Here is an 11,794-nt window from a genome sequence, read left to right on the forward strand (position 1 = left end):
TGAAGAAACATTCTGTTATTTGTTGACGGTCCCTAAATATGAACCGAGCGAATGTCTGTCGAATATCCAACCTAAAACTAACTTCACCACAGTCTTATAAAGGCCGGGCCGGCTGCCAAATTATTGGAATAAACGCCGGGGCTACTATTGGAAGATATACGGTATATATTTTTTCTATATCTATACAGATATTTTACATAGATGTATAGAGATAGAGGTATAAATAAATATATAGAAAAAACTGACAATAAAGTCAGAAACAAAGGTCTTAAACAAAGATTTTATCAATTAGTTTAATTTCAATGTAGTTTATAGAAAAGTTGTAATGTTAGAAACAAATGGCCCTGTGGCGAAAATTCCACGACTCCCACAGGTTGAATTTATATGCACAGATTTGCCAACTGTAAAAGGAAATATACATGTATTTATTTTTTTGGCATGGGAACGTTTGTGAAAGTGAAAACAGGTGGTGTCCAGTCTGGTTCTTAAAGAGCAGGTGTTCGTCCGAGTTGGGGGGTTTTTGTAGCTGAGCACTTTAATGATGAAAGACGAGAGGGGTAACGGGGTTTAATAAACAATAAATTAACTTTGAAAGCTACTCACAGCTAAAAAAAAGAAAACAGTGAAGGATATTGGTAAAATAAAGGCTTTGCAATAAAAAAAATCATTATTTAATAATAAGAATGACTCTTTTTATGTAAATGTAAAACTTACTTCAATTTATCAACCCCCTCCTGTAATTTGAGCAGATGGTAGATTCTGGTTAGACATCGACAGTTTTTAAAACAAATATTTAGCTTTTCGATCTGTTTTTATGTGGAGTTTTTTTTAATTTTTTTTATTTTGCTATGTAACTGAAAAATAGAACAGAAACTGTCAGCACGAATATTAAAAAAATGAAGACATCTGCACTTTGCTGAACTTTACCTAAAATAAGTGTCTGTGTCATCTTTACCTAAAAGATCAGCAGCGGAGGAGAAATGTAGCAACCTCAAACACAGCATTTCAGTGTAAAATGCTGGACTCAGGTCCTATCATCAATGCTGCCACAGCAAAGTAGTTTATTTTTGTTCAGGTTCAGGTAACCAATATCTAAACCCTAAAAATTAACTCTCTATTGAATCCCTTGATCTTTAAATAAGGGGGTTTTATCATGAACTTCTGTGTTTTAGTGCTGTTTGAACCAAGCTTTCATGTCTATGGTCCAGATAAGTATTTTTGACCCTTATGTCCCTAATTTATTTGATGCAACGAATCATACCTGAGGTTTCCAAAGCCCTTCTTGTACTCGGTCCAGGTGCGGTTAAAACTGACTGAACCATCAAGGCGCTGCTGTATCACCGTCCAGCCACCTCCGTACGACTCCATTTCACAGAAGACCTCAAAGGTGCCGTTGCGGGGATCCGGAGTCACCCGATACACGCCGTTCTTCCTCGTTTCCAAAACATTGTAGTCCGAACAATCCCGAGGGGCTAAGATGACTGCAGAAAAGAAGGCAATTTAACATAGATTGTAGAAGTTTACTCTATTGTCATTGACTGTAAGACCCACTCCAATCATCTTTTAAACTATTCTATTAGCGTGGTCTTTTAATTATGTTGTTTCAGTCAAAAAAAAAAAAGTTGTGGGCAAGACCATTGGCATGGGGCAACTATAACTGAGAGGTCTCTGTTTACATCATGTTCTACTAGCTTACAGCCCCTCTCACCCCAACCTAGAAATATTGGTACAACAAAAATGGCGAGCCATATAGTTTTGAGCCAGATGCCAACTCAGACGAGGAAAATTAAGACGTTCATGGATCTAGTCGTCTATTGGTGGATGCATCATAATGGAGAAAAGTAGGAAGTTTGTGACCCGACCATTGGATTTTCTACATCACAAATGCAATCTGTTTTGAAACTGCATTTCACAAAGAATTGAACAAAGATGTACTCAGAAAGGCACTCCATCCATCATTGGAAAAATGACATAAGAACATTTTAAAAACACAATTTTCATCAAAGCTTTTATCATTAGACAAAAGAAGTAACAGAAACTGCTCCTAAGAACGGAGAACAAAATAATAAAACCAGTTCCAGCTATTATGTAATTCTCAAATGTGAATTCCCTTTGTGGGGGTATCCAATCAAATGCAAAAACTACTTTTTAATGCATGACTTCATCGAAGAAATACGGAAAAGAAATTAAACAAGATGTCAAAACGTCCTTTTTCTCTAAACAGTTCCCTTTGAATATAAACAGCCTCTTGCATAACTTTGATAAAGTGCTATAAATCAGGCACAAGAGTTGCACCATATGAGATGTGTTTCATGCGCATCTCTTTAAAGCCCTTTTGGGCTTTTTTTTCCCCCTTTTGACCTCTGCCCACCTGCCCACTTATTATTCTAGCTCCTGCTCCTGTCACCTGTTTCCCACTAGAGGCCATCCGCTAAACCCTAAAGCCAAGGTCTAAAGGTCCCCGTGTGGATGAGCGGAGGAAAAACACATTTTTCTCATATTCTGCAGCTCATGTCTAAATTGTGAAAAGGTGCAGCTCACCTTTCTTGAGTTTGCTTCATTAAACATTTATCGCTCTGCTTAATATTTGAAGTGGGTATTGATAGAGATGTAAATTGCAGGAAAATTGTGCCAATTCTTTTTCTCAGTTATTTTATTTTATTCGAATCAGCGACTTGAAAAATTCTTGCAGTGCAGATGATCCGTTTGTTAGCGAATTAGCCAAAGGCGTAAAGCTGTCCTTGTATTTCACTTTTGGCATCCACGTTATTGTCCTATAAATTCTTTCATCGTCCCCCACACCTCGAGTGTCTAACTGCATGTTAACTTCTCCCCTCCTTCTCCGTTTGTCCTCAACCTTCCTGTGTCTCGATAGACGCGGGCCACCTTGGGAGCTTTGGCACTGAGCCCAACCTAAATAACTCTAATATCACTCACTTATGGACGTCTAAAAGGATGCTGGCTGAGTGTTTGACTGCTTGTTAACTGAAATTAGAAGCTAATTTGTCTTCGACTGCTCTAGAAAGAGAAAACAACATCGCTTTTGTTTCTTAAAGTCCCCCAAAGCTGGTCCAATTACAGTCAATTCTCAAAGCTCTGTTGTGGATCTGACCTTTTATGTTCGCTGAGAAGCAGGGAAGGTCTGTGTGGGTCAGCGGTTCAAGGGAACACAAAGAGTACAGTGTTTTCTTTTGATCACAACAGATTTATCTGAAATCTAAAGCTATGGAGACACCAGGCATGTGATGCACATTCAAAAGCGCGTCAAATGCGAGTTCATGGACATGTATATGGTGTTCACACTGGACAAGCAGGAAGGGGCTTCTTCCTCTTTTTTCTTCTGTTTACTAGCTCATGTTTGCCACCTACAGTTGGAAGAGGCTTGGTGCAAAATGTCAAAGAAGTGCAAATCTAACGCATTCTCACTCCCAACTCGACATATATGGATGTATGGTTCGGGCCCCCTCCGCTTCACTTCTTGATGTTTTGGGTGTCCCGGTTTCACGTCTGGTATCATGTTCGGCACAGCTTTGGAGATTACTTTTTTTTTTGTATACTAAAACATCTCATTTTAGCTCAAACTATGATCTTTTTGAGGTTTAGGAGGGTTTTTGTGCATCCTTGAAATAAACTGTGTCATAGTAACACAACAGAATTAGTAGGTGCATTATTATTTGGACTTGAAACAAAGGCTTTTTTGTGGCAGAAGGAAGACCTCATCAAAAATATCTTCTGTTCCAGAAAGTGAATTTGCAACCAAATGCATTCAAATTGGGTTTTTAAGATGCTGTTGAACAGTTGGCTGCAGCAACTGGCAAGCTCATTGCTTTCCCTTTCCTTTTTTTTCAGCTTTGCCGAGTTCTTGACAAATGAAGCTGTAAGATGATGGGTCTGACAGATTCAGTAACGCACTTTTAATAATGACTTGTTGAGAGTCTGGACTGCATACCAAGCTGCCGGCTCCAGTTAAAAACTATGCATATGAATATAAGGGGAGAAAAAAAGCAACAGCTACCAGGAATGTAGCATGAAATCAAAGGGAATGGATAGTGTAAAATATTGTAGAAAAACACCCTTGTTTGTTTGGTTTTATTTGTAAAACCGAAAAACTTGTTTTTAGGTAGGAATTTGACCACATTTTGATAAGAAACTCTTAAAAAAAAAAAAGATTCATTTTTAGTTTTTTGGGGATACTCCTTTTCCACAGCTGCATCATTTCAATGGCCAAATATCAGGATCTGATCATGTAGGACCCAAAATTGTGGGAGATACCCAATGTTTACTGTAATAAACCAACTTGACAAGAGCACATAAACTCAAAAAGAAAGGCCATACAACAGAGGGAGAGAAAAATGCTGACAAAGGGGAATGACCCAACCTGGATCCCTTTCCATACCACGTCACACTATACCAGATACGTTTTCTCGCAACCCTTCATGATCAACCCAATGGCATGTCAAACTATGGTCCCGCCTGTTTCTGTGGGGAATTACCAGGGATACTCCTCTTCATGCTTTATGCTACTGAAGAGGGTTGCAGGGACCACGCCTTTTCATGTGTCTAGTCTTTGAGGACAGGTACAAGGACTGCACCTTTTCCTTAAAGACCAATCATTTTTTATTTTTAGCATGTTCATGTAGCATATATAGCAAATTTAAGCTTAAAATTACATTTCTGGTTGGAGCTCTCAAATATTCCTCACCATTTTTGTTGTACCGCGAAAGTTAGCTTGGGGTGTGAGAGGCTGTAAGCTAGCAGGAGAGAGTGTAAACAAAGGGGAAGCCTACTTCCACACCAACAGTTCTCCATGCAACTCTGAGATGAGTTGATGATCTCCTGCTGCTCTGCAGAAACCATGTCCTAGAAAACGACACAGGTTTTTTGATTTTAAGAGGGTCACAAGGGCCGCTCCTCTTTATGTTTTCTGTCCCTAAACATGGTTGTCGGGACGACTCTTTTTCTTTCTGTTCTGTTCCTGACAAGGGAGTCACCATGTTACCACCTCACCCCTTTTGAGACAAAAGGACTCTATTGTATTTCTGGTTTTCAGTTCATCTTGGTCAGGACATCTACCTGTGTTTTTGGGTTTTTGTTTTTAGACTTTAGAAGGGATCAGATTATTTTGTGATGAAGAAAATCGTTTCACTACAAATCCTACAGACTCTTTTCAAACATCTCGATAACACTTGGTAAGAAAAAGTCAAAACAGGATTTATTACATGGTTTTTAATCTTTGCTAGGCTTTTAGTGTTATTGAACTGTAGTTTCTGCAGGATGGAGTGGATCAGGTTTTCCTTAGACTCCTCCACATGACCCAAAATGCAACACTGGCTTTTAAATGATAAAAGAAAACAAAAACATCAGGGCAGTTTCATCATTTTCCTTCAGATGTTCAAATTCTTGTTTTGAAATGTTTCATCGGTGCAGGTCTAGGTCCGCATAAGACCTATTGAAGCTCCACTACTTTAGCAGGTCATTGAGGGGTCATTTGTCCAAACGGTGAATTTCAGGTGACAATATTGAATCTTTTATAATCAAAACTAAAGGCGACAGAGTTACCGTAAAGGAAAAACCTCCTTTCTGCAGTAAAAGTTGACCTAAATACATACTTTAGTTATTCTTCATGACCTTTTATTTCAGTTATAAATAGCACAATATGTTTTTCTTTATTTACCCAAATAAGGCTTCACATCTTGAATTTTTTAGATATTTTTATATTTTATCTGGTAATCTTAAAGTGTTTTTTCATTTAAATTTGTGCTGCATTTTTAGTTTTCAACTGGTTTTGTCAACTTTCCTAATCATGTTGTTGGTTACAGACATTTCTTCACCATTTCCCTAAACACTACAGTTTGAAAGCTTAATATAAGTAAGGGTGAAATGTACGTGTGTAACGAGATTAGATCTTTTTTTTTTTAATTACACAAAATATTGACTGTCTCTAAGTTTATTTCTCCCCCTGAACACAGAAAATACATGTGGTTCAAATCATTAAGAACATAGAATTTGCTCCTTAGTTTTATGTTTAGTGGCGATACAGGTGAAAAACGGCTATTTAGAGGGAAACAAGCTCTTCTGAATCGGCATTCCTGCCTTTAGGGACACCAGCTGGACCTGGTTTCTTTTTGAAACTGACTTCAGACTTGACTGAGAATCACTTCCTGGCCTGAAGCAGAAACGGTTTCTCCCTGTTTTGACTTCAGTGCTAAGGATTGATGTTCAAAGTGTTGGTGACCCAGCGTGCCATCCATGACCAGAACAGAGTCAGAAAAGCTTCCTACATGGCGGCGCTTGTTCCTGACATCAGATAATTAGTGTTTGCCTTTACACCCCAGCTTTAGGGGAGGGCAGAGAAAGGTCAACCAGAAAGAGTCTGTTAAAGTTACAGAAGAAGGTCAGAGAGGCTTTTTTTTTTTAGGGGAAAAAGTGCCAAATTTGTGAGAGAAGCATCATCATGTACACTCGCAAAAAAACAAGGGATAGGATGCCAGTGTCCCAGCTAATCCCCTTAGAAATAAGCTTGCATCTGTTCTCCACATAAAAGCCAGAGAAAGCATCACATTCACACTTTCAGAACTGGAATATTATTCCGTTTGTGGCTGAGAAGTGGCCTGTATTTCTCCTGTGCTGCCAACAAGCCAGCTTCCACATCCATGTCTCCAGAGATCTGCATTTGAAGCTGTTTTCTTTTCCTATGTTGACAGCAGAGCAAACAGAGAATATAAACTATTTAAATGTTTGTGTGGAGCAAAGAGAGATGGGTTTTCTTATTACTTGCTTACTCTTTGACTACTATCATTTGAAAATCTGAAAAATTCCTTTAGACCCACTCTAGTGAAAAGTGTTATTTTGGTGTTTTAACATGCTCTTGTAGCATTTTTCTCATAATGGAGGACGCATATAAAGAAAATTAAGCTTAAAATTAAATTTCTGATTATTTCTTTATTTGAATTGCAGGTGTGACTCAGGCCCAATCCAAATTCTTCCCTTCTCCCTACCCTTCCATTTGAGGGGGCATTTTTAGTGCAAGTCCGTCCGGGATATTTTTTTTTAAATCCGACCCTCCAAACGGGATGGATACAAAGTCCTCCGTCACAAGGATGAACTGCGTCACGCTGAGAAGCGCTTTTCTTCACGTGGGTGCACTCTGAACCACAGAAGTTTACATTTAAATGTAAGTCATGACTTTGTGTTGTAGCATGACATTTTTAAAGTTATAAAACCACCGTTATTATGTATATTCAAGTGCTGGAAGCTCCGCGCTAACGCTAGTAGACCGGTGATTAATTGGTGACGTCATCAAACAAAAGTGACGTCTGAATTATGAGACACTTTTTTTTATAATTCCATTTGGAGGGCTAAATAAAGGGGTTGAGAGAAGGGAAGAATTCTGATTGGGCCGTAGGATCCTACGGCAAGCCACACGCTCCCTTTTCTGCTCCATTTCAATGCATTGATTTGTAGACGACTCGATCCAAGCACTTCTGTGTTTTCCTCGCCTGAACTGGCATCTGGTTAAAAACTGTACAGTTGTATCGCTGAGATACTGCTCGCCATTTTTTTTTTTTGCACCAATAATGTTATGTTGGGGGTGTGAGGGGCTGTAGACTAGTGGGAGAGCGTGTAAACAAAGAGATTATTGGAAATGGGGTAGGTTTACTTCACACAACTCAGAGGTGAATTTCTTATGAACTATTGCCACTCTGCAGAAACTATGTCCTAGAAAACAGTTTGAAAAAAAATGGCTAAAACAGACACAATAATAACATAAGATTAAAACATGATCAAATCAAGACTTCCTGAAAATAAAGATTTCCTTTCATTGTATGTGGATTACCATAGTTACAGCTGTTATTGGAAAGTACATCTCCCTGAAAGATTTCCCTTCCCCTTTCCCAGAAAGTAAAGTGAAACTGTGTTTTAGTTGCGATAACAAATCTGAGTGTTGGAAAAGATAAGACCAACATGGAGCCAAACATTTTTTGTCTTCCTGTAATCCAAGTGGCTGACCTCTTCATCAACTTCAGCTAAAAAAGTGGGAAGTTCTCAACGTTGCACATAATACATAAGAAAATACGTGCACAAAGAGTCTTCAGAAACGAGCTTACATTGAGGGCTGTTCTGCACGGCACACTGGGTGTTGCAGGTGGAGCTGAGCCTGTTGACCGCCCCGGTGATGTTCTCCACCCTCCTGTCCACCATGTTTTGCACATTTTCCATGTTGAGCAGGTTGAGCCCCTCCAGACGACCTTGCAGAACTGAGATCTGGCTCCTGGCGTTGCGTAGGCTGACTGACATTCTATTGAGCTTTGTCTGGGAGAGGCCAGAAGAAAGGGAGACGTTTTCTTTCTTTTTTTTTTTTTAGCGTGGACAACAAAAGCAGGTGGATTAACAGACCACACTGGCACGTGTTTGTCCAGACAATTGCCACTTCTGAATAGAAATGCCGTCTGCGCAGAGGCTGGCAGTCTGCCAAAGAGGCTGCCAGAGTCCAAAGCAAATCAAGACGGCTCGAAATTTACTGCTTTTTTTTTTTTTGGCTGATGTCTTATACTGATTCTCCACCCAGTAACAGGAATTCTCCCTGGTGGATTGGAGCCAACTCAGCCTTCACAACCTTCATAACTTTTTGGTCAGTTTAAAATCTACCTGGATGCACAGAAAATTAAAAAAAAATTAAGAAATGTTTATATCTCTGATAACAGTGTTGGATTGAAACTGTATTTGGCATTAAATGGGATAAAGCTTCTTTGCAGAATGTGCCTAGCCTTCGAAAGAAAGGATTTCTTTAAGACTTGGAATATTAAACTAAGACAAAAACTTTAATCATAAACTTTAGCCTCTTACCTGCATCTCCTGCAAGTCCCTTGGGAATGGTCGAGCCTTTCCCTCCACACCAGCTCCGTGGATCATCCCATCACCTCTCTCCTCTTGGCTCGACCCACTTTGAACCCTGTTACCAATCCCGTCCGGACTCTTGTCCCTCACCGTATCCAGTTGAGTCAAGTCCTGCGCCTGTCCCTGGTCTGCTTGCTGGTATCCGAACGCCTCGGTGCCCCGTGTCCCACAGCACTCCTGGTACCCCCTTTTCAGCTTGTTCACCACCTCCTTCAGGCTTTGCACCTCCTTCAGCGTCTTCTCCAGCAGCCGGAACTGCTTGGGTAGCTGGATGGTGAGGGGTGGAAGAGTGAGCTGATAGGGGCAGTCCTCCCCCTCTTCAGCGCCGACCCCGGAGCCACCACAGTGGCCCGAGGGTCGAAGTTTCACGGGGCAAGAGGTAGGAGTGCCGGCATCAAATCCCGGGTTGTAGGATCCTTTCGTGTCCCATCGCTGGTGAGAGTTGACTGAGAAGTCAGCTGACCTGATAGGTGACGGCGCCAAGGTGACTGCGAGCAGGAGACCGGTACAAAAAACAAATGTCCTCATTTTTCAAACAAGATTTCTCCAAAAGATACGAGTTTAAGAAGAGAGTGCCCGGTACTGCCCTGGCTATCAACTTGCGGTCCAATTCGGTTTTAGTTGTGTTTGTCTGCAGATTGCAAGAGAGTGTGGATGTAAAGATCTTATTGGTGTACGAGTGTTTTTTATGTGTGTGTCGGTGAGCGTGTGTGCATGAAGTGCAGCCTGCAGGAGGAGGAGAGCGCAGGGGATCTGGCGCTGCCTCAGATAGCTGTGTCATTAATATCAAGACGAGGGAGGGAGGGAGGGAGGCAGGCAGAGAGAGCGATGGGAGAGAGTGCTGAGTTTAGGAGGATGGGAGGGGCCGTACCACTGCGCACTGCAAAACACATCAACGGCACTGTGGAAAAAAAAGAAGAAAAAAAAAGTACAGAGATGCAAAGATTGTAGGTGGATGGAGCGCCCGGAAGGACGACAGAAAGAGGATGAAGAAAAGGCGGTCGCGGTTTTTCTTCCTCATCCGTCCATTTCTCTGAATTCGTGACCTGGAGTGTAGAAACTATCCAGTCGGCTGACATTAGGCTGATGTTTTTCACGCTTCATTGCTCAGTGAATTCCAGTGTCTATAAAATTTCAAGGCCACACGGTGAACCTCTTCAGGCCTCACAGAATAACCGGATCACTTCTACATGTAGTGACTGATGGACTCGAAAATAATCATACAAAATACAAACTATTGAATTAATATTAACTATTTTTACAATCACAAAATTATCCAAAACAATATATCAGGAGAACATCCTATTAAGCTTCATGAAAATTTCATGAATCAAATTTATGTTTATGATTCCACTATATCACGTTTTGTTGCTATGTTATTGACATTTACTGACCATTAACCAGCTAAGTGGAGGGGCCTCTGGTCACATGCAAGAAACTATCTCTAGCCGGAAGCGTAAATTTCACAATTTTAGCCAGTTTCGTAAGCGGAAATTTCCTAAACTTTAGGAAGCAGTTTAGTGAGCAAGATAAGCTTTAAATGGGACAGAGAACGTTAATCGTTTTGTTTCTTTCAAGTCAATATTAACAAGTGTTCAGATTTGTATAATTACACCCGTTTACCTCTGGAGAAAAAGCTGGCGAAATGCCGCTTTTTCTCTGTGAATCCGCTGATTATGGTATGTCAAAGGGAAAAAAGGTCAAAAGCTTAAAACAAGGCTTCCAGTCGAGGACTTCCAGCTAATGATTTAGGGCCCTATGATGTTTTTTTTTTTGCAGCCGGCTCCAGCAGGAGGAGGGACTTCCGGCTATTGATTTTCGAGCACCTTATCAACTGTTGGTTGAGTTTCTGCCTTGATCTGGAAGGTCGTGGGTTCAAATCGGTGGTACCAAAGACTCTAATGCCTCGTTTCCACTATGCAGTCCAGACCAGTCTGCTCCTGGTCAGTTTAGAATGGTCCAGGAACTCAAGTTAGCGTTTCCAATGAATGTTGGACTATCAAGGCGCGTGCGAGGTGTAGACTGATGACATAGTTGTGTGTCATAGCGGTGTGACTACAGCGGTTCTCCGTATTTGGCGTGTCTCCAGTCCCTAACCCCTGAGAAAAAGGGGGGGCAATACTGAATGCAAAGAATCTAATACTCCTTGCAAGAAGATTCCGGAAGGGTGAAGAAGAATACAGCCGAATAGATGACAACATTTTCGGCTTGAATCTTGAGTTGTTAAAAGTGCTGGTCGAATGCTTGCTGTTGTCGTGATACCTTTCCCCTAATTCATCGTGTGACGACAAAAGCTCCACCCTTACTGGTCCACTCCATTTTTCTATGGACCTACAACCAACGGGAACCAAAAAATGTCCCGAATTGGTCCGGCCTAATGGGAACATTCAAAATACCATATTGTTCCGGTCTGGACCGCTCAGTGGAAACGAGGCATAAAAGTGCCTTCAAGCTAGACACTGTATTAAGGAGTAGGATTTGAGGGTTTAAGCCTCCAAATTATTCCTGAGTGTGGCTGTGGCCGAGACTCACTGCTTCCTTAGGCGATGGGTCAAATGTGGAGAGCAAATTTTATACAACCAGATGTGACACAACTGATTGGACTTAAATATTAAATGGGTGGTCTGACTTTTCTATATTTTCTAGTTTCACACTCATTTCTGTAATGCTTAAAAGATTCTAGTTTAAGCCTAAATCACATTCACCCATATGTGGTTACATCTTTAGGAAAGTGCAGATTTGTCTTGTAGTTCCCTTAAAGCAGTGGTCCCCAACCTTTTTGGGGCTGTGGACCGGCCAGCCAGTGTGGAGTTATTCCGCGGCCCGGGGGGGTGGTATTAAAAACGTTAATCCACTGTGTTATCATGTACAACTTTATTAGCTGGGTCCTCATGAC

At 40.9% G+C, this 11,794-nt stretch overlaps 2 protein-coding genes across 4 annotated transcripts in view; one reads left to right on the forward strand and one right to left on the reverse strand.

The window, feature by feature from the left end:
* The window catches only part of LOC112154747 (fibroleukin), a gene marked incomplete in the record, with an annotated part of 11,596 nt that extends 1,386 nt beyond the window's left edge, over nucleotides 1-10,210 (reverse strand). The window contains 3 exon segments of the mRNA XM_024285893.2: nucleotides 1,262-1,481; nucleotides 8,109-8,313; nucleotides 8,848-10,210. Coding sequence (XP_024141661.1) covers nucleotides 1,262-1,481; nucleotides 8,109-8,313; nucleotides 8,848-9,426 — 1,004 coding nt within the window.
* The window catches only part of ccdc146 (coiled-coil domain containing 146), a 76,842-nt gene that overhangs the window by 12,930 nt on the left and 52,118 nt on the right, over nucleotides 1-11,794 (forward strand). The window lies entirely within an intron of this gene.

The sequence above is a fragment of the Oryzias melastigma genome, linkage group LG23, assembly GCF_002922805.2.
Source record: "Oryzias melastigma strain HK-1 linkage group LG23, ASM292280v2, whole genome shotgun sequence".
Taxonomy (NCBI): Eukaryota; Metazoa; Chordata; class Actinopteri; order Beloniformes; family Adrianichthyidae; genus Oryzias; species Oryzias melastigma.